Source organism: Panicum hallii, chromosome 6 (genome assembly GCF_002211085.1).
Source record: "Panicum hallii strain FIL2 chromosome 6, PHallii_v3.1, whole genome shotgun sequence".
NCBI classification, from domain to species: domain Eukaryota; kingdom Viridiplantae; phylum Streptophyta; class Magnoliopsida; order Poales; family Poaceae; genus Panicum; species Panicum hallii.
In genome coordinates this window covers 5,984,893-6,007,649 of record NC_038047.1, presented here as the reverse complement: position 1 = coordinate 6,007,649, position 22,757 = coordinate 5,984,893, and the positions used below count along the sequence as shown (strand labels likewise).

Sequence of the window (22,757 nt, the reverse complement as noted above, 5' to 3'; positions counted from 1 at the left end):
GTTTGAGGGAAATAACTATCCAAAAGCTTATTGCAATCCAGAGAACAAAATACAACACCGGAATTTGAGATTTTTCAGTTGTAACAGTCAGCAGACTAAAATGAGACCAAAAAAAATGTAACTTTCCCATACCATGTAAACGAGAAATAAGGCCAGAATCAGCAATGCCTCGGTCAGTTGCATCGCTATGTATTTGTGGATTACATGTACACCATAGCATATACTGATTTGCACAGCAAGTAATCTAGGAGATACAAAGGTAATCCTACTCAAATGCAAAGCATAATCAACTGCCGGCCACTTGTTCTTGTCCAGCACGGCTACTGCTCTGCTGGTTCCTCACATTCTGTTTCATCAAGCATCTCGATTATATGCTGCATATCTGGCCTCCTTTCTTGGTTAGGGTTTATGCAAGCGATGCTTATCTCTGTACATACTCTTACTTGTTCCAAGAGTATGTCTGTCAATGATGTACCCAGTCTGGTCCTCCAGCTTTCAAGCACCTATCAAATAGCAATACTTGGGATTTCAGAGAAGTTCTGTATATGCAAATCATATATTGATGCTAGTGTGCCTCCATGCACGTTAATTCTTTCATCAAAACCAGCCGAGTTAATAACATAAAATACCATTGGGGAGAAATCCCAGGTCAGACATTAGTTGGTTGTAGGAGCATTGTGTCGAGTTCGAGGAGTTCATCTCAACCTATGATCTGGCCTTTACTGGTTGGGCCATGGCAAAGATAGTGCGCGTGCATGTCGTTTTCTTATTGGAGGCGTTGTATTTAGGAAGCCTTTCTTGCAGGGCATATGTTGCAACGGTGGTGTACAGAACAGAAGATGAGGTCATGTGTTGTAATTTGCTGAGGCATCATATTTTGTCATGTCGTCTTTTGGTTTCTAATAAATTTCATATGTTCTGTATCCTAACTATACAGAGGCTGGGATGGATCTTAGTATGATTCTAGTACGTTAATGTAACTGTCCAAGATTAATAAAGCTTCCCTTGTTGAATTTTTCTTTCCTAGAGCTATTGTAAGCCTCTTTTGGTTCTTTCTCTGTTTCTTTTCCCTTAACGTTTTTATTTAATTACTACCTCTATGTAATAACTATCATGACCTGACTTGTTATCCTTGTTATCCTACGAGATTGTACTATTAACTTGGAACTCGGAAAACATAAATATAATTTGACTTCGTCCGAAACAATTTTACTTTGCACTACTATAGATGTTGTCCCCAGACTAGATCATATGTGCTATTGCAGCAAGAGGCTCTATTTATCTTGGCAGACTCCTAATATATTATTCTTACATTCTCTTTTTGTATGTCCTTGCATCCTGTCAGCATCTCTGCGATTATGATCCCAAGGCTATATATGTCGGACATGAATGTGATAAATCCGGCAAAGGCATCCGGTGCCATATATCCCCTGCAGAAAAAAAAATCATTCATATTCGTTTTTTAATCACGGTACAGACCTAGAGTCATTAGTGTTCGAAGGAAATGCAGCACAATGCATACCTAAGCAAAGGAAAAGAAAAGCTCTGAAGAGGACAAGCTAGCTTACATTGATTCGATTTTGTTTGGCGTAACAGCGCTGCGTTGGTGTTCGACAAAGCACCTTGATAGACAGAAACAAGCAATTTTCGGATCCATGTTGTCATCCAGCAGCACATTGGTAGGTCTGAGTTCTCCGTGAACAATAGTATTTCCGTGAAGATAGTGTATGCCCTCACATATTCCCTTGATTATTTGATACCTCGATCTCCATTCAAGACCGCGAGATGCATCTGGAGGCAACAGAAATGTTTTATTTTGTGTCGAGGTGATTGGTTTAATGGTTTCTTATGATTTTAGATAGGATTTCTTGTACCATTCATTAGTCAAATGACGAAACGGAATAAAACAGCTTATCTTGTAGGTAACACAAAATTTGTCTCAGCATATACCTGAAACATAGTCCTTAAGGCTTCCCTTGCTTAAATATTCGAAACAGAGCAGTCTTTCCCGTGTGTCAGGCATGATGACTTCTCCCTGATACTCCATCGCCTCTTCTTGGGTATAACCAAGAAACTGTACTATATTTTTGTGCTGAACCAAGACCAAGGTATTAATTTCATTACTAAAAAGCCGATCATCAAATTCTTTGGTCATAGATAGCCTCTTCACAGCAACGCTCGGGTGTAGCAGGATACCCTGTTTAAATCCACTCGGTACTTGTTAGGATGGCCAATATAAAGTTCAGCTTGGTTGTCAGAAAACTTAAAAAGAACATTACCCTGTACGTGATTGCGAATTCACTCCGACCAATCTCCTGCTGACGAGAAAAGTTTCCAGTGATGAACAATAAAAGTTGATGCGATAGTATACCCGGCTTCTTGGTTCCCTTCAGGATGCACTCCATGACATTAAATTCCATATATAATAAATCTCCTTGTGCTCCAGCTCCGTCCGTCTCTGTTTCAGGCAACATCTCGATTATACGTCCCGTATCTGGCCTTTTGTCGGGGTCATCAGCTCTGCAAGCTCTCCTTATCTCAGCGCATACTCTTACTTGTTCCAATAAGATCAGGTCTGCCGAGGACGTATGCAATAATCTCTCCTTCCAGCTTTCAAGTAGCTATGAAACAGCAACACTAAGGATTTAAGAGGAGAGTATATACAAGACACATATCGACGCTAGTGTGCAAACCATGCACGCCAATTCATCCATCAGGGCGTGACAACATGAAGGTGAGCCAATAATTTCTATTGGGATGCTAATAATGCCTTGCTAAATTGCGCCCTCACGCTTCAGATAAGCTGCATTCTCTTTGTCTTTTGGAGCTGTTGCTTGCTTCTTTATTTTTTTTATTCCTTCTATTTCTAGTGCAATTAGCTCTATATAAACACTGTGATGCCTTTTGTCCTGCGTTAATTCTATCTTAAAGAAACAGAATTAGGCAGGATTATTCTTACCTTCTCATCATTAGCAAAGTAGTATTCCTTCTGTCCTGTAAGTATCTCGGTGATTATGACCCCAAGACAATATATGTTCCTGCATAAAAAAGTCACATATTCTGTGCCAAAGAAACGCAAGGTAATTCTTATCTAACCAAAGAAAATGAAGAGCCGTGAAGAGGCCAGCCTCAGCTTACTGTGTTGCGATTTTCTTTTCTATAACAGTCTGGTTTTGGCCTTCGGCAAAGAAATCTGACAGACACAAATCAGAAATTTTTGGTACCATATTATCATCCAGCAGTATACTCGTAGGTTTGAGATCCATGCTAACAATATAGTTTCCGTGAAGATAGTGTAAGCCCTCACAGATTCCCTTGATTATTTGATACCGCTCTCTCCATCCAAGTCCACAAGATGCATCTGGGGGCAACAGAAATGTTTTGTTTTGGGTTGTGACAGTTGTTAGTTTTCATCATTAGTTAAATGATGAAAATAAAAGAAAATAGCTTCTCACAAGGAAATGGAGTTCTAGTTCTACGCTTATGTAGGTAACACTAAATTTATGTTACCATACCCGAAACATATCGATCAAGGCTCCCATTGCTTAAATATTCGAAACAGAGCAGTCTTTCCCGTCTGTCAGCCATGATGAGTCCACCATATTTCATCGCCTCTTCTTCGGTATGGCTACAATAGCCTAGAAACTGTACTATATTTTTGTGCTGAAGAAACATCATGGCTTTAACTTCATTACTAAAAAAATGATCATCAAATGGTCATGGATAGCCTCTTCACAACAATGCTCCGCTGTCGTAAGATGCCCTATTTAAATTCAATTGGTACTTGTTAGCACATCAAGTTCAGCTTTGCTGCTGTGAAAGAAACTTGAAGGAACGTAACTGTGCAAAGGAAAAAAAAAAGAACATTACCCTGTATAAGTATGCAAATCCAGTCCGACCAATTTGTCGCTTATGAGAAAAGTTTTCTGTTATGAACTGTAAAAGTTGAAATGGTACTCTACCCGGCATCTTGCTTCCCTCAAGTAAGCACTTCGGGATATGAAGTTCCACATATAAAGTATCCACTCTGAGCAAACAATGTACGTAAAGTATATTTCGAAATTAAACCATTGGTAAACTAGCTTTGCTTCTGATTAGTAAGAAGAGACAGAAACCGTGCTCTAATGGTTTTAGCACTAATATTTATAGATGTTGATAGAGGCGCATTAGTCGGTATATGTCAGGAGCGGTCTTACATGGGACAAGGTGTACAAATGTACACTCAAAAATTTTCTGCAAAAACTCCAGTGTAATATAAGCTATTGATAGACATACATTAGAGCCAGTGTCTGCAAAAACTAATGCACTCAGGTGGTCAGTCCAATGCTGGGTATGAACACCCGTGCAGCAATAATTGCAATTTCTCATTGTGGTGAAAAAGCACTTGGAAAGGGGTTATTAGCATTAATTAGGTTACTTTGCCAGAGATTAAATAGAGATGACAAAGTCCATCTCTTTTTAATTGCACCATTGTTTTCTCTCTGTCTTTGCATAACCAGCAAAGGACCTAGAATGGAATAGAGATGCCTTTTGGGATGCAAACTTAATCTTCGTCATTAACCTCAATTGAATAATGATAGAGAAGGAAATCAGGCAAAATTGGATTGTATTCTACTGATTGCACAAGTTTACAATATAGATATCAATCGGTGCATCCCAGCCTCCTTGATTTATGGAAACAGAATAAAGGAAGGTCCAGGAGATAGAGTGTGATACAGCAAAGAGCCGTGACGTCTGGATGGGTAACAGGCCCAGTCCGCTCGGGGGGAATTTAACTAACAATTGTCATCCCAAAAATACTGCAAAACCATCGTTCCATAACATTGGTTTCTAACCTAGCGCAATCTCTAATGCCTTAGTTAAATGAGGCCATATTATCAAGGAACGAAAATGCATGGTTAAATGAGGCCATTTACTTAGTCGGAATTTTCAACTATCCATTCTGCTTCTACTTTCAATTCCAAGTCTCATTTTTACGATGGTGTACTTCCCAAAACAAACTCTTTTGCAATTGTATTTTCATGAATACCTTTAATTTTCACATCATTCAGAGATCAGGTAGTTCCCTCAAATGAAAAATAATACACTACTAAAAAACGATTTGCAGCAACGCCCCGTTTTTCTCTAGGGCCGGGTCAAAAGGTAACCCGGTCCTACAAATGGAGCAGGGTACTGTAGCATTCGACCCACCCCTGTAAAAATATTTTTAGAGACGGGTTACGCCACCACCCGCCCCTGCAAATGGGCATCATTTTTAGAGGCGGGTCAGGGCATCACCCGCCCCTAAAAATAGATAGCATTTCTAGGAGCAGATGATGCCCGCTCCCACCCCTCGAAATGATGGTATTTATAGGAATGGGTGATAACATCACCCGTCCCTAAAAATATATTTTCAGAGGCAGGTGATAGATCTGCCCCTAAAAATGGTTCCACGTAAAAAAATTCATAACTTTTTCGTATGATTTCAGACGAAGTCTATCAAAATTGTAGAAATGATTATATCTAAAATTTTATAGTTGATAACTTTTCATTTAAGAATATTTAATTATCTAAAAAATTATTATGAACCTACATATGGCTATGACTATATAGTATCTCATACAACTCAAGTTTCAACGATCTTAACCTTTATATACACTGAAATATACTTAGCATAATTTTTTATCTATAGTTCACAATAACCATAGTGTATAAGTTTTATATTTTTATTTATTTTGCTATATGTAAAGATTTAAATGAATTTCTAGAATAAAATTGAAAAATATTTTTAGGTGCGGGTGATGGAGTCACCCCCTAGAAACGATTTATAGGGACGGGTGATGGCGTCACCCGCCCCTACAAATCACTTTCAGAGTTAATATAAAAAAATAACATACCCTATAGAGTCATAAGTGACTGTGTAGTATGGTGGAGAGAAAGATACGCGTGATGCTTGAGATATGTGGTTCGAACCACGGGTGATACAAGTGTCTATATTTCATCAAAAATTGTAACTCGATAGTACCGGTGCTTGTGGCTGGTTCGCAATAATATTTTTTTCTTTTTTATTTTGCTATTTTTTATTTTCTTTTGATTTTTTTATTTTCCGAAAATATTTGTAGAGGGCGGGCGCGTTATCCGTCCCTAAAAATCGTATTTTTAGCTGCGAGAAGTAGAGGCGGGTACCGCACCCACCCCTAAAAATACGTTTTTACCCGCCCCTGCACTTTTTTAGCAGTGATAATAACTCCCATCTGTGCGTACCTCAAATGTTCCCGAAGAGTCTCTATAGGCAGTGCTCTGAATCTCTGTACAACCTGCAACTCAGAATGCAAATATAATCCTAGTGAATATTTTCATGTTAAGTTTAAAACACAAGAAAGAGATAGCCGAGTAAACATATTATGTGATTTCTACTAGCAGTAAAGAGTGATCAGATTAGCTGTTATCCATTATAATAATTTTGGATGTACTACTGGGTATGACCTATAGTGGGTCGTGGAATAGAACAAAGAGTGTTATATTTGTTAGAATTGATCTCGTCCATCTCGGTCCAAGGACTGAGTTGGAGAACTTGATCGCGCTCTGATCGGAGGCACCCAATCGAGATGTGGTTGGTGGGCCCCCATCACGTAGCACTATATAGAGAAGGTGGGGGCCGCAATGGCACGCGCGTCAAGGTTCGCCGTGCCCCACAGACCCATCGAAAAACCCTAATCCGATCTAGGGAGCTGTGAGCGATGGGAAGTGCCGCCACTTTCTGCACTGCGCCTCCATCGTCGACGACTTCTCCGACACCACCTCTACACTCTCAGCCCCAGCGTCCTCGACCGTCTATATCGGTTCTGCATCCACTACACCATGTTGATGCCGCCTCCCCGACACTGACACCTACTCCATGGAGGACTCCACCTCTAAGCCCGATGGTTATTCATCCTCCCCTCTTTCTCTCTACCTCTCTCTATTGATGTAACTTAGGCCTAAACCTTGTTGTTTATCTCACTGATAATATAAGAACCCACTTGATCTACTCCTAGAAGGTCCTATTTTGACCATTAATGGTATCAGAGCCTACACTAGCGTGTAGATCTAGTCAGTGTAGAAGAAACGAAGAAGAAAAAAGAAAGAAATTCGATATCAAATCGAAGAAGCAAAAGAAAAACCCTAACCCTAACCCTAACCCTAGGGTCGCGGGACCTTCCTGCGCCCACCGCCACCGGCCACCACCGCGCGAGAAGGCTACCGGAGCCACCGGGTTTCAGGCGCACTACCGCCGTTGCGTAGGAAGAAGGCTTCCGAGCCGCTGGCTCGAGGAAATCAACTACACCACGCGCGCGAGCCCAAGGCACCGCCACAAGGCCGCTCGACGGCGGCGCGCTCATGCACGGGCGAGCGCACGCGCCAGCGAGGGGCCAGTGCCGGCGCCGCCATCTCCTCTGGTATGCCTCGGGCGGCCGTCGCTCGGTAGGAAGCTGAGAGAAGGGGAAGAAAGGAAAGAATGGCCTAGGATTTGGAAGGGGAGAGCCGGCCGTTGAGGTTTTGTTCCGGCGAGAAGGCTGGAAGGCCATCCGATCAAGATTGGCGGCCAGGAGCGCCCGGCGGCCAACGGGCCGACTATAAGCACAGGCTGGGCAGTGCTTTCCCAGCCCAGGCCCAGGTTGCGGCCCAAGACGCGGGTGCATGGCACGTGCGCAAGCATGCCGAGCGGCTACTGGGCAACCGAGCCGAGCAGGCCCACGAGGGCGAAGTGGGCCGAGCTGAGCGAGTGGGCCGAGTTGTTGGACCATGCGCGCATAGCTGGGCTGAATGCTTAGTAGAAAATAGCTTAGTTTTATTCTTTTAAGAAGCATTTTCCTTGATGTTTTATATTCGGCTTTAATCTCTAATTAATTTGCACCAACGTGATAATTTTTTAGAGAGTAGATAAGTATGTAAAAATACTTCTGAAAATGTAGTTTTATTGCGTTTCTGTTGCCATACTTTTTATGTTAATCTTCTAATTGAATTCGAACCAACGGGAAAATTTAATTGGAAGAGTAGTCATATCTTAAGTTAATTATGATATTGTTAATTGCCCTTTATTTTTATTTCCACCTGCCAATCCCTCGATCTATCGAGGTAGATGATCCAAGTATCCTCTTTAACTCACCTTCCGAACCCCTTTCATTTTCTAAACCTTCTCCAATAATGTGGGGAATAGGCGTAAACCACATCCCTGGCTTCGGGAGGATCGGTTGGTGAGCTGGGCACCTAATCCGCTACTCTATATTCTGCTGGTCTAAGGTAACTAGCCCCGTTGACTGGCTTTCCCCTTGCTAAACTACGATACCGCTTCCATAAACTACATTCCTCCTTGTAAATCTTTTTGGTCTCAAGGAGCAAACTTGTTACTTTGAAGCATACTTTTCTTGATGTTCCCAAGTCTCTTACTGATAGTCGTTGAGACTGTACTAGTGGCAAGCAATTAGTACCTCGCACTAGTTTTACCATTGTCTCGGGGGTCGGATGAGCTTTAACCAACTCGTATCGGAAACAACTTGGGAAGTATCGAAGTATACATCAAAGCTGGATTAAGTATTGAAGCCAGCGTTTATAAGTTTGACCTTAAATGGGTATTAGCCACGACATTCGGTGAATGAAATACATGGGCCTGGACCAACTGTCTAATAGGTTGAGCTATTCCGAGAACTGTAGTTAGATACTCGATCTTGCATAACAAGTCGAATCCATAGGTTCTCTTCGTAGCGGATAAGTGTTCTGAGATAGGTGATCTCGATCACCATTCTAAGCTATTTTCTTTATTGGAATTGCCCTTTATTTTTATTTCCACCTGCCCTTCTTGTCCGATAATGCTCTAGTCGTCTTGTACCTGCCCTTGCCGGGGAATGTATCAATTTTTCTGACCAAAGTTGATGATAGCAATATTGTAAATTTATTTATGAGTCTTTTCATGTATTAGTTCTATTTCTGCCCAACGGTGATGTAGAATTAATGTAGCAGTAAATGTTGTATGTTTTAGTTTTGACCAACGTTAAATTAAAGCATGCAAGTGTTATTATTAAATGTCTTCAATCCTTTTGAATTTGTTGTTTTCAGGCTGCAACCTAATATCATTTATCTCGTCCATCGAGCCCCTCAATGGAGGGAACTATGGCTCATGGAGAGAGAAGCTTGAGATGGCACTTGCGCTATCCGAGATTTATCTACCACTAACCTCACCCTATCACACAAAACCTATGGACTTGGTGAGGGGAGAAAATGAGACCAATGCAGCGTGGACCGTTCGGACACGTGAGCATGCACCAATCATCATAAAGTATGACCTTGACAAGGCAAAATGGGATCAGTCGAACCGCAAGTGCCTGATGGTGATTAAGAGCTCCATTGTGGAGGCCATAAGGGGAGCAATCCCAGAAAGTACCACTGCCATTGAGTATCTCAGGAAGGTGGAGAGTCAATTTACTGGCTCTTCAAAGACTTATGCAAGTACTCTTATTAAGAGGCTAGTCACTGAGAAATACAAAGGTGGAGGGATAAGAGAGCACATACTGAGGATGAGCAACATGGCATCCAAGCTCAAGCCTATGAACTTGGAGCTCTAAACTGAGTTTCTAGTTCACTTGATTTTTGCATCTTTGCCCAAAGAGTATGATTCTTTTGAAATTAATTACAACTTACACCCAGAGAAATGGGATATTGAGAAGCTCATTGCCATGTGTGTGCAAGAAGAAGAGACACTTAAGAGCTCACATGGTGATTCGATCAACTATGTGAAGCAAAGCAAGAAGAGGAGCTACCTTGATATGAATGATAAACCACAAGGGAAGCCTCAGTGGGAAAGAGGCTCTTCTTCTAAGTCACATGGAAAGACCCCACAAAATGTTCACCATCCAAGATAGGGCAATGAAGAGGTAGTGGGCAAAGACCAATGCAGATGTTGCAAGAGGATTGGACACTACCAGAAGGACTGTCCAGAGTTCATGAAGCATCTGAATGGAAAAGGTGCGGACATTATTATATTCGTAGATAAGTCCTTGTATTTATTTAAGATGCAAAATCTACTTGGTGGATTGATTCAGGTGCAACTATTCATGTTGCCAATTCCTTATAGGGATTCCATACGAGGAGGACCCTGCAAAGAGGAGAAAGAAGGCTTAGAGTTGCCAACGGCATCGAGGCAGAAGTTGAAGCGATAGGAGAACTCCTATTAGAATTGAATAATAACTTTATTCTTCATTTGAACAATGTGCTATGTGTACCGCTTTGAGTAGGAATTTGATTTCATTCTTATGCTTAGCAGATGATGGATTTGATTGCCATTTTGGTAAAGAACAATGTTTGATTAAGTTTAATGATAAGTGTGTTGGTCTTGCCTTCCGACAAGACAAGCTTTATATGTTATCTATGCATGTGAATGTGAATGCTGTATGCAATGAAGAAAAGAATGAGTCTTCCTCGACTATGAATGTGCAAATCAAGCACAAACGATGCGATAACGAAACATCAGTGAAATTATGGCATTGTCGTTTAAGCCATATTTCGAGGGGGAGAATTGAACGATTAATCAAAGAGGAAATTCTGCATCCTCTAGATTTCTCAAATACAGAATATTGCATCAGTTGTAGTAAGAGAAATTATGTTAAACAAATTAAGAAAGGAGCCAAATGAAGTGCAGGGATTTTGGAACTAATACGTAGACATTTGTGGTCCATTCCCCATAAGGATTGTGGACGGTTATGATTCATTCGTAACGTTCACAAATGATTATTCGCGTTATGGTTATATTTATCCAATTAAAGAACAGTCAGAAGCGTTGGATAAATTTAAGATATTCAAAGTTGAAGTGGAAAATTAGCACAAGTTAAAGATTAATATAGTAAGATCCGACCAGGGGGGGAGCACTACGGTCGACATACCCCATATGGTCAAGTTCCTGGACCCTTTGCAAGGTTCTTATAGGAAAATGGTATAGTCGCTTAGTACTCTACACCGGGCGGGCCTCAACAGAAATGGAGTAGCTGAAAGATGCAACCATACCTTACTGGAGATGGTGAGAAGTATGATAAGCTACTTCACTTTACCGATAAATTTATGGATGGAGGCAAAAGTATTTAACCCAAATATTGGGAAGCTAGATCCCAAGACAGTCAGTTGCCATTTTATTAGCTATCTGGATAAGTCAAAAGGTTATGCTTCTATTATCCTAACAGACATACAAATTTTGTAGAAACGAGACACACTGTCTTCTTGGAGGATGAGATGGTCAGGGGGAGCATGGTAGCACGAGAAATTAGTCTTGAGGAGAAGCGGGTGCATGCACCTACTCTAATGATTTAGGAACCATTCTTCTCGATACCTGTTGCTGCTCACCGACAATACATGACACTTCCATGACAACACCTGTTGCTAGTTCTCCTATAGCAAGAATGAATGAAAATGAGGAACTTGACGTTCAGGATCCTATAGAACCCGTTGTCACACATGGGGGAGAGCTACAATAGCCCCAGGTAGAAGAGGTGCCAATTAATGAAGGCCCCAGGAGGTCTCAAAGAACTAGAAAACCAGCTATCTTTAGAGACTACGAAGTCTATGTTAGCAAATAAATTCAAATGAAAGGTGATCCCACCACATTTGAAGAAGCCATGAGAAGCGCTCACTCATCGAATTGGCTTGAAGCCATGCAAGATGAGATGAAATCAATAAGTACCAATAAAGTTTGGGACCTAGAAGAAATTCCTAAAAGAGGCAAGACAGTATGTTGTAAATGGGTCTACAAAACAAAATGTGATTCTAGAGGAAATGTAGAAAGATATAAAGTGCGACTCATGGCGAAAGGTTTCACGCAAAGAGAAGGAATAGATAATAATGAGATATTTTCTTCGGTCTCATGCAAGGATTCTTTTAGAATCATAATGACATTGGTGGCATACTATGACTTAGAGTTACATCAGATAGATGTAAAGACGACATTCCTTAAAGGGGATTTGTATGAAAATATTTACATGGCACAACCCAAAGGTTCTGTCGTGGAAGGAAAAAACCGCATGGGATGCCGCCTGAAGAAATCTATTTATGGATTGAAACAAGCCTCTAGACAGTAGTATTTGAAGTTCGACGAAATAATAAGAAAGTTTGGGTTTGAAGAGAATGAGGAGGACAATTGCATTTTTGCAAAGTTTAAGAATGGAAAATTCATTTTCCTAATCCTATATGTGGACGACATCTTTCTCGCTAGTAGTGATGTTAATCTGCTATTGGAGATGAAAAAGTTCTTGTCCTCAAATTTTGATATGAAAGATCTCGGTGAAGCTTCATTCGTATTAGGAATAGAAATTCTCCAAGATAGAAGAAAGGGGTATTAGGATTATCGCAGAAGGCATACTTAGAAAAGATTCTAAAGAAATACAGTATGCATGCGAGTAAGCCAACACCTACTTCTATAGTCAAGGGCGATAGTTTTGGAAAATTCCAACATCCCAAGAACCAGTACGAGATCGATCAAATGAACATGGTTCCATACGCTTCAGCTGTCGGAAGCTTACAATATGCTCAAGTATGTACACGCCCCAACTTAGCATTTGTTTCCGGGATATTTGGCAGATATTAGGATAATCTAGGAATAGAACACTGGAGAATGGTAAAAGAAAGCTCTACGCTATGTGCAAGGTACAAAAGGCCTCATGCTTAGGTACAGAAGATTTGATTCCCTAGAGATAGAAAGGTATTCAAATTCAGATTTTGCGGGAGACGTAGATGGCAGAAAATCTACGTCAAGTTATGTATTCACTCTAGCAAGAGAAGCAATATCATGAAAAAGCTCCAAGCAAACGGCCACTGCATCATCGACGATGTATGCTAAGTTTGTGGCATGTTATGAGGCCACGGGGCAGGTAAAATGGTTAAAGAAATTTGTACCTGGGTTGAAAGTGGTAAACAACATTCAAAGACCACATGTACTGGGATAATGAGCCAGCAGTGTTTTATGCTCACAAGTGGTGCCAAACACATGACATAAAGTTTTATATTGTGAAAGAGAAAATCCAGGATCATACTAAGAATAAAGGAAATACTTGCGGATCCGCTCACAAAAGTCTTACCACCTAATGTATTCAGAGAACGCTAATCCGGCATGGGTTTACCGGAAAGCCTATGATCCCTGGACAGTAAGAGCCTAATTGAGAAGCTATTTCAAAATAGAAAGGTATATTGTGGCTGTTAATATAATGGTATTAACTGTTATGACGATATTAACTGTTATGACGAGACATGCTCTATACACTTATCTGTAATAAAATGGGTTGAGTTAAGAATGTAAGAAGTAAGTAAGTAAGATAAGATCAAGGGGGAGAATGTTAGGATTGATCTCGTCCGACTTGGTCCAACGACCGAGTCGGAGTCCTTGATCACGCCCTGATCGGGGGTGCCCAACTGAGATGTGGTTGGTGGGCCCCTATCGTGCAGCACTATATAGAGAAGGTGGGGACCGTAGGGGTACACACGCCAAGATTCGCTGTGCCCCACAGACCCACCGAAAAAACCTAATCCGATCTAGGAAGCACTGTGAGCGATTGGAAGCGCCGCCACCTTTTGCACCGCGCCTCCATCATCGACGACTTCTTCGACACCACCTCTGCACTCTCAGCCCCGGCATCCTCAACCATCGATATTAGTTCTGCATCCACTACACGACGTTAGCACCGCCTCCCCGACACCGACACCGACTCCATGGCGGACTCCACCTCCAAGCCCGATGGTTATTCATCCTGCTCTCTCTCTCTACCTCTCTCTATTGATGTAACCTAGGCCTAAACATTGTTGTTTATCTTACTAATAATGTAAGAACCTACTTGATCTACTCCTAGAGGTCCTGTTTTGACCATCAATATTATGATAGGAAAAAAAACGAGTGTGCCAGTGGCCCAAAGTTAGAGAGCAAAGGAGTAGCTTCCGTAGCGGGGGCAGCGGCGCAAGAGCATTTGGGCCAAGTGGTATTTTGGTTGTTGTTGTCTCTGTTGCACCTCTGTGACTGTGCCTGGGGCGCGGGGGGGGGGGGGGGGGGGGGGGGTGATGTACTTAGAGCCAATGCTTTAGAATATCATGCACTCATATGAAATCTTTTTGAACCAAGCAGTACACACTATTACAAAGCTATAATTAAAGAGGCTTGTTACGGTGGTTGTAAGGTACCATGCCTGTACTACTCTTTGTTGATCATTGCTGACAGTTGATCTGATATTTCAATTAAAAAGATAAATTAATGTTCGTACCGGCTCCACATATTTTGGTACTAACTTTACAGATTTGATATCTTTTACTAGGTACCTCACGGTACTTCTTATATCTCAGCCATTGATTTTACCATTCTGAACAGCTCTCATTTATTCCAATCATTCTCATAATTAAAAGCCAAACATCTAAAGCTGACATGGTTAGATGTTTGGCTTCAACGATCGATCGCACCTACCTGGTGTAGTGAAGATCGTGGGTCATTTCTCGGTTCATCAATAGTTGGAGGATCCTTTTGAATCATTATTTCTTTTTCCTTCAGATAAAGAATTATCTCACCCGCAGTAGGCCTCATATGTGGGTCTGTGTCGACACAACGTTGTGCTATTTCAATGCACCTCTTCATTTGTGGGCAGCTTGCATCTATACTCTCATGCCACTGCAAAGTTGAACGACATATGATGAGAGCATGCATATGTTAGTAGGAAACATAAAGCAATAGTCAATATACTTATAATGCCTTAAAAGAAAACGTGCTTATTGAGAAGACTCTACAAAGATACAATTCTTTAAACTGCTGCTTGGCATGATTTCAAGACTCTTAAACATATGATCCTTAAAACAATCCCTCTTGTGGTCCTTGTTCTCTACTTTTCTTTTTGAATACCAATGCTCCATCTTCCATCAAATCCTACTCCACCCATACGTATCTGGATTATATTGAAAGCTTTCCTACTGTATGTTTGAATTTCTTTTGAATGAAATGAGATGTTCCAACAAGGTGTCTTGCACACATGATATTTCCTACATAAACCCGTTTTGAACTAGTAAAATTTGTTGTAAAAAAGGAACACGAATAAGGATTGGTAAATTATCCTTACCTTTTCAGGAATACACCCATCATGCCCTGATAATAAATTTATCATGATAACACCCAAACTGAAGATATCATTCTTGAATGATATTTGTCCCTTATCAATGAATTCTGGTGCAATATATCCCCTGCAGGCAATAATCTGGTTTGACTTGCGCATGAAACTAATTAATTCCACTTCTTTTACTTCAAGAAGGCAGAAAAGATATTGAACTTACAGTGTTCCAAAAAAGTTTTCAGTGACCATGGTGCGCTGCTCTTCACTGATGCACCTTGACACACCAAAATCTGTGATTTTTGGCTCCATGTTGGCACCCAATAGCACATTAGCAGGTTTGAGATCCAAATGATATATGCGTTGTTGATGAATATAGTGCAAACCCTGGCAAATTCCCTGAATTATTTTATAACGCACATTCCATTCATATCCATGAGTCTTCTCTGTAGAAGTGAACACTCAAAAGATTAGTGCATTCATTCATGGATATTCGGAAAAAAAATTGTTTATAATGATGGAAACTTTTAGTAGTCGTAATGTTTGGATATGCTAAACACTACAGGTGAATTTAGTTAATTTCTGTTCTATAATGTTTTAGTTGCAGTTGAAGGAATGCTAGTAATATTATGCATGTCGGAGCGCCATAGTTCAAGATCAAAATTATAGGTACATTAGATAATGCAGGGACAAGTTCAAATATTCTAAGAAATTAATATTGTGCATAAACCTTAAAATTTAACTACATCAGGTGCATGGATAGCTGAAACCATTGTGAGGTTCTTACTTTTAATACAACTGGGGAGGAGTTAAGTTGCAAACTTCATACCTTTAATGTAATGGTGAAGGTTTCCATTAGGTACGTACTCAAAGCAGAGCAACCTTTTCTGCACCTCAACTATCCTATATTTTCCTTCTGCTTCCATGATTTCACCTTGTGTATCTGCACAATATCCTAGAAATCTTACAATATTTCGGTGGTTTACCTTCTTTAGACAGATAACTTCATCCAAAAATTGCTTATAAGAAAGATCCTTCGAATGGAGCTTCTTCACAGCAACCATCCCATTTTGAAGTCCACCCTGTTTAACACGCCCTTTTAGCACTTAGATGAACATTGTCCTCAACTCAGGAAATTGTATGAAAATTAACTATTTGTGAGGTGATTGTCAAGAAAGAACCTTACCAGGCAAACCACACCAAACCCACCATCACCTATCTTTACCGCGAAATTCTTAGTTATATATCTAATAGCTGCATATGATATCTTGATGGGCTCTGCACTTGAATCAGTAAATATGCGCTCCAGGTCTTCAGCTTCATTTGTTTCATCACCCATGTTTGTAAGTCACTAAATCCTGTTGAACATGACCATATGGGTAACAATTTATTTCTTTCCGTGAAAGTAAAATATATTGTCTCGATTGGAAAATATAAGACCTTCTCAGTCAAATAACTGTAAATTATACTGTTTCCAAATTAATTGAAGTCGGACTTATAATAGGATCCCTTTGATGTATCTAGTCTAAAGTGTTGTGCATATTAATTGTTGAATAACTCAAGGAAGTTTCACAGATGGAGTTTCGAAATCTGCACTAACTTGGTAATGTGACCTTATTTTGGTAATAACTGAAGGGCTTTGCGTGTGAACATTTTTCGCTGCTGAGAAGTTTTGTTTTTGGACCCATTTGGATGTTTTCTTACTAATTGAAAAACAGCTTGGTAACCGAGGAAACCTAGAAGGGATTTCACAATTTCCTGTAAAACAACTGCAAGATGCAGGCGAGAACCCTGGAAGCAATCAGGAGGCAACAAACTCATGCCGGCCGTATTCAGAGAAGCATTTATTGGGGACCAAACACGGCGTAGCATCAATTGAGAATTTTAGATGAATGAGAAACTGGTGATTCTGTGGATTTAAAAATTTTATCCATGCAGAAAACAAAAACTTGTATTCTATCAAGGGGCAATCGTGTGGGAAACAGCAGAATCATTAATAGATCCATAAATTTTCCTCAATGGTGGCTTAGACATCAGTAACCTGGAGAACCTCAAGGGATACATCGTAGCTTGCTTGAAGCACAACCTAGTAGAAAGACAGGTCAGGGGCAGGAAGATCCTCATCTATCCCCGAGCCTTGAGTTTGGACGCAGCCATTGCTGGTATGCCCGATCTTAAGAATCGTTTAGTGTCTCATTCTGAGCTCCCATATCAGGACCCGGACACAAAGTTCTTAAGCTAAAGTCTGAATGGGTGTTTTGGTTAGAGCCTGAAGCAGAGTGTTGCACAATGGGCACTGCAATCTGATTATGTTGCAAAGAGAGGGCTTGGTAGAAATATTACACTGCTCACATGACACGAGAGACTGCAAAAGTCTTGCAATTAGAAAATTCCCAGAAGCCCCAATAGATCGAGTTCCATGAGCAATAGGGGATTGCCACATACATGGTAGACTCATACCCCCCAACTTGGGCATTTGTTGTTGTACATATTGCCGGGCCAGGGTATGTCAAAGTACTTTCTCAGTCCGAAAATGTATGATGCTCTAGACATCATACATATGGCCGTAACAAAACCGTAATAAAATCTATTAATCGCAATACTATGATTCTGATTACAGAACTTTGCCCACTACTTTGAATACGAAAACCGTAATAAAATCTATGAATCGCAGTACTATGAAACACTCTGGCGAATTCAATTTGAAATTTTCCATATGGCCGATGAAAAACAGTGTTTGTGGTCTAAAAACCTGCTTACGTGCATATTTTTTGTACATACGGAAAACAGGAAAGTACTTCGTCAGTGAACAAAACAAGAGTTATGTTGTAGATCCCGAAGTGTCAATGAAGGGGCAGGTGAGGAAAACAGTGTCAAGAAGGGATTCTAAAGCACAGGAACATGCAGAAGCAGTAGAACAATTGATAGCTCCGGAACTATTATAGAATTCTTGTTTAGAAATCACTAACCTGGAAATCCTGAAGGGATAGCAGCTCATAGCTTGCTCACAGCTCAACTTAGTAGAAGACGGGCCGGGGGCAAGAAGAAACGGGCCCTACCTCTCTCTATAGGTGCGTATGAATGAGCATAACATCCATGAAACCTATCGTCTGAACGAGGCGCAAGGCCAACTCACTCACTCCTGCTCAGATGCAGATACGTGTTCCCTCTTCCTCGTCAGCCCATCCCAGCTCCAGGGTGAGAAAAAAAAATACCTGGACAGAAACAAACTGACTTGACTGCAGCTTCACGCGTGGAAAGATGAGACCACGTACCAGCCAACCAGGTCGGACGGTTGTCAATGGTTATCAATATGTGTGACCCCTTCCTCCTCCGCATGAGCATATCAACAACGACATCAACGACCCCCGCGCTTGGTCGTCGTCGGCTCCGGCAGCTGCGTCAAGTCCAGGGAACGGGTTGTATGGCATCTACCAAACGAGGCTATGCAGCTTCTTATAAGCTGTGGCGCAGCTCCGAGACAACTCCTCCAAAAGCTTTTCGCAAGTGACGAGAACAATACGCAACACCGGAATTTGTGATTTTCTGTGATGAACTATAGATAAATCTAAAGAATCCATGCCGAATACGACTAATAAATATAGCTAGATTCAGAATTTAAAAAAATAGAATAAAAATTTGCTACTAGAGACACTTCAGATGCTTGCATCGATGTCAGGGCATATTCCAATGAAATGGGTGGTGATGCGGTGAGAAAGCACTGGAGCAGGCCGGTGAGTATATGGAGAAATTTAGAGGGATCATTTTTTTTTACTTCTTGAATTGTAGAACAATTTTTCATCCACCAGTTGGATGCAGATTTACATGCTGGTTACAATCCCGAGTACAATGTTGGCACTCTGCTCTGCTCTTGTGGACAGAGCAAGGTAGGATTGCAAGAGTGGAGTGGTCAAATGCTCCTATGTATATGTTTGAGATAAATGAGTACCCACTTGCTTTTATATGGGATTTTTTAAAGATTAGAAGAAAGAAAACAGAGCATATAATCTAATAGCTTGATCCCGTTTTAGTCCAGAAGATTTTATCCTATTGTAATTCAGACTAGCAACACTATTGCCCTGATGAGTTGAGAAGGCAGAGTGCCGTCATTGTGCTTGGCATTGGCAATGTATAAAGAGCTCCCTAATTTTAATGGTTAAGTCTAGCATTTAACACACCTTCACTTTACGTAAATATCTTTAACAGCGAGTCCTCTCTTTAGCAGCAGGCGAACTTCAAATTTGTAATGAAATTTATGAAAATTTCACCAAATTTAGAATTAATGTCCATACTGGGGTTGACGGAAATATAACACTAGAGCACAATGATCAACCCCATGTTAATTATTCAGGCTAGAGGTATGCCTATTAAATTGGGAATGTCAGTGACAAATAAGAACCCAAATTAACTGCAAAAATTTCAAACACAGAAAATACAGTTTTTTTTTGCCTTCACAGCTATTGAAATCATTGTGTTCATATGCAAAAATTTCAAACACAGAACATACAGTTATTCAGGCTAGAGGCTAGAGAAGGAAAACATACCAAGTTACCAACATTAAATACAGTAAACCTTTCGAATATCAAACTTGTCATGAGAATGTTCATATGCAAAACTGATTGTAGTTTCAGTCTGGGCAGATAGCTTTACACCCTGTGCAATTTGCTTGACTTCTCCAATACATCTAGTAAAACTGAAGGGCACGAACTTTTGAGGTGCGCGTACCCTTTGCTTGCCACCACATCATCCATCTTGTTCGAAAGGGCAATGAACTCGATGCAAGCATCTTTAAGGCTGCACAGATTCTGCTCCTCTGCAAATGCCAGGGTAGAGGCGACAGAATCCGTGCTAAGGCTGTCTCCAGCGATATCCTCCAAATCTCATCCTCTACATCTTTCATTTACAGAATTCTCTACAAGATTCTCTCCTCTATATCTCATTTCTCTCCAACAACGTTCTCTAAATCTCGTTCTCTATACATTAAACCCTATATTAGAAACGTATTTTGTTCCAAATTTTTGTACGTACGTATTTATCATACCTCAAACGCTATGGACATATTTTATTTTTATTTATTCAGTGTTTGAAACGTAAAGAAAAAATAGAGAAGAGGAGAGAGAATCTCTATATATAGAGGAAACCTGTAGCGTTCTCTATTTTAGAGTACCATTTAAAGAACGCTGCTGAAGCAATAGAGAACGGAATCTTCCTCTATATATAGGGTACAGGACCCTTTACAGGCATCCGCTGGAGATAGCCTAAAGCTCTTGCAGAGGCTGTCCTCACACATCAACTCGAGCCTCGTCACTTCATACTGATCTGCAGCCACAAGCAAATGCCTGAACATCTCTTTCCCATCATCATCACCAAGATCATCCATGTCAGGCAACGAGTCCGTGTAGATGAAACGAAGCAGAGCCCTGAAGACAGCAGGCCGCACATCCTCGACAGCGACGCACCCCATCTTCTTCTCCCTCTCCGGTCCGTAGAATCGCGCCTTGAACACCGGTGAGCGCATGGCGAGCACGATCTTGTGGGCAGTGACAGCCTCCCCTTGGACATTGAAGGTCACATCAGATCCCTCCTTCTCCCCCAACATCCTCCCAAGGTGCCCTGACAGGTCCGATGGCGTTTCTTCGTACCGGGACATCGCCCAGCTGGTCAGGGACACCTTGGGTTCTTGGACGACGGTGACCGCGCACTCGACGGTGAGGCGATCGTCGTGGGCATACATCCGCACGTTCCACCTGAAGGTGCTGACCTGGGCGCGCTTGTTCACGACCCCCGGCCTGTAGCTCAGCAGGCCCACCGGCCACCTGGCGGACGCCGCGCCGGTGGCCGGGTTGAGGAACCTGAAGGCGCAGGACGCCCTGGCCGCGGCGTCCTTGGTGAGGAGCTCGAGTAGCAGCGCCAGCGCGCCGCCCTCGCCGCCGTCGGGGAAGAAGCGGACGGCCCAGTCGTAGCCGCCGATGGAGAAGGGCGCGGAGTGGACGGACTCCCTGGCGCCCAGGCGCTCGTGGAGGCTGTACCCCGCGACGTGGAACAGGTGCGTGCCCCGGGACGCCTCCCCGGTGCACATCGACGTCCTCGTCGACGGCGGAGCCATCGTGCGCAACTCAAGAATGGAAGGCCGAGTTCACCAAGGAATCGGGGAACCAGGGGTGTAAATTTATTAAGGTTGGTTGCACCTCCGATTTTCTTTAGTTCAAATATTTTATTTTAAAAAGATAGTATAAAATTTTAAACTAAAAAAATTAGATGTTGGATATGTACCTAAGGATAGTTCTTTCTAAAGGATGCAGGCAGGCGTAGGTGTGCCTGCCACCCTGCTAGGCCCGCCCTGCGAAAATGTGTGAGCAGGTCTCTGCAGGTGACTGCGTTTTGAAAACGGGCTCAAGTGGGATCGGCCTGCAAAGCCTGCTGGGCTAAAGCAGGCAGCCCGCAACCACCTGCAGGATACCTGCAAGGCCCGCGCGAGCGCCTCCGTCCAGGGGAGCTCGAGGAGTCGAGGGGATCTGCGGGAGCGCTGCCGCCGTCGCAACCTGCCTCCTCCTCCTCTCCGGTCAGCGCATCCAAGAAGCCATCTTCGACGACGCCGGGCCTCTCCTAGCCACTGCCACCCTCCTGCTCGTCGACGATAGGAATGATGCCCTCACCATCTCAACTAGAAGATGTTGGGGGCTCCTCAGGCAGCCCACCATATATCAACAAGAAACTTCCACAAGCTCTCCACTGAAGAGGCCCCAAAAAAACATGTAAAAAGAGGCAACCAACAGCAAAGCGGGCGAAATCTTTTGCTGCTGGAAATCAACAAGAATCTCCCAGAAGCTCTCCACTAAAGAGACCCATAGAAACAAGTAAAAAGAAGCAGCCATCAACAAAGTGGTTCAAGCCTCCAATGGCGGAGAAGATGCTAAGTGTTGATAGGTCTCCCCTGGTGAGAAGATCTCCCCTGGTGAGGAATCCACAGTTGAGATTGGTTGTGCCCCCTGTGGTGATAGCACATAGTCCGAGAAGTTCTAAACCATACCCACCACTACTTGTAGAGAGGTCCCCATCCCCTTCTCCACTACCTGGTAATTACTATTTATGTGCTCATTTTTTCAATATTACTATATAGAGGCCCTTTAGTATTTTTATCTATTTAATGAGAACCAATATTTCTTTGACACCAATGCTACAGGTTCCTCTTCTGTACAAAGTAAACTACGGAGGCTAAAATCAGAAATTTGGAGTGATATGGACCCTATCTATCATGGTAGGAAACTTATTCAAGCCCGCTACAAGCACTGCAGTGAGGTATTTTCTGCTGCACGAAATTCAGGAAATAGTCACATCCGTAGGCATTTGCGTTTGTGTGAACCAAGACTTAGAGTGCATAATATGGTCGAGAGATTGCAGTCATCAGCATTTTCAACAGAGGCAGTTGCCCTAGCAAATTGGAAATTTGATCATAAAATCACTCGTTGTGAACTTGTTAGTGCAACATGAACTGCCATTCTCATTTGTGGAATATGAAGGCTTCTGTAGTTACTCGCTCAGTCTGAACCCACTTGCCGAGTCAGTTTCTAGCACAACCATAAAAGAGAACTGCATGGAGGCTTTTCAGAATCATAGGTCATCACTAAAAGATTTGTTTGGAAGTTGGAACCATAGATTCTCATTAACAGCTGATTTATGGAC

General features: G+C 41.9%; 2 protein-coding genes across 9 annotated transcripts; both read right to left on the bottom strand.

Moving 5' to 3' along the window:
• Positions 1-14: 14 nt before the first annotated feature.
• On the bottom strand, positions 15-18,480 carry LOC112897463 (putative receptor-like protein kinase At4g00960). 8 transcript variants are annotated; one of them, XM_025965759.1, is made up of 17 exons: positions 18,350-18,480; positions 18,044-18,289; positions 16,261-16,432; positions 15,904-16,156; positions 15,298-15,520; positions 15,087-15,207; positions 14,444-14,644; positions 6,244-6,296; positions 3,871-4,027; positions 3,516-3,763; positions 3,139-3,361; positions 2,960-3,038; positions 2,280-2,621; positions 1,951-2,197; positions 1,569-1,791; positions 1,313-1,430; positions 15-503 (listed from the first exon to the last, which is right to left on the bottom strand). In XM_025965759.1, the coding sequence occupies exons 3-10, from the start codon at positions 16,411-16,413 to the stop codon at positions 3,710-3,712; spliced, it is 1,215 nt and encodes a 404-aa protein (XP_025821544.1). In that variant the 5' UTR covers positions 16,414-16,432; positions 18,044-18,289; positions 18,350-18,480; the 3' UTR covers positions 15-503; positions 1,313-1,430; positions 1,569-1,791; positions 1,951-2,197; positions 2,280-2,621; positions 2,960-3,038; positions 3,139-3,361; positions 3,516-3,709. The 8 variants fall into 8 exon arrangements, with proteins under 8 accessions (XP_025821544.1, XP_025821545.1, XP_025821543.1 ...); XM_025965760.1 differs by lacking the exon at positions 18,044-18,289 and having other exon boundaries at positions 18,350-18,475; XM_025965758.1 differs by lacking the exon at positions 18,350-18,480 and having other exon boundaries at positions 18,044-18,332.
• Positions 18,481-19,720: 1,240 nt separating this feature from the next.
• Positions 19,721-21,180, bottom strand: LOC112898071 (BTB/POZ and MATH domain-containing protein 2-like). Its single transcript, XM_025966475.1, has 2 exons — positions 20,340-21,180; positions 19,721-19,932 (listed from the first exon to the last, which is right to left on the bottom strand). Exons 1-2 carry the CDS (start codon positions 21,178-21,180, stop codon positions 19,721-19,723), a joined length of 1,053 nt encoding a protein of 350 aa, XP_025822260.1.
• Positions 21,181-22,757: the final 1,577 nt, after the last annotated feature.

What these genes read in the sequence shown, in the direction of transcription:
- LOC112897463 (XM_025965757.1), bottom strand. Translation starts at nt 3,266, where the DNA reads ATGGATCTCAAACCTACGAGTATACTGCTGGATGATAATATGGTACCA. An exon ending in GAAAAGAAAATCGCAACACA is followed by an intron (nt 3,039 to 3,138) that starts GTAAGCTGAGGC and finishes TTTTTTATGCAG; the next exon opens with GAACATATATTGTCTTGGGG. An exon ending in CCTTAAGGACTATGTTTCAG is followed by an intron (nt 1,792 to 1,950) that starts GTATATGCTGAG and finishes TGTTGCCTCCAG; the next exon opens with ATGCATCTCGCGGTCTTGAA.
- LOC112898071 (XM_025966475.1), bottom strand. Translation starts at nt 21,180, where the DNA reads ATGGCTCCGCCGTCGACGAGGACGTCGATGTGCACCGGGGAGGCGTCC. An exon ending in TGAGGACAGCCTCTGCAAGA is followed by an intron (nt 19,933 to 20,339) that starts GCTTTAGGCTAT and finishes ATATCGCTGGAG; the next exon opens with ACAGCCTTAGCACGGATTCT.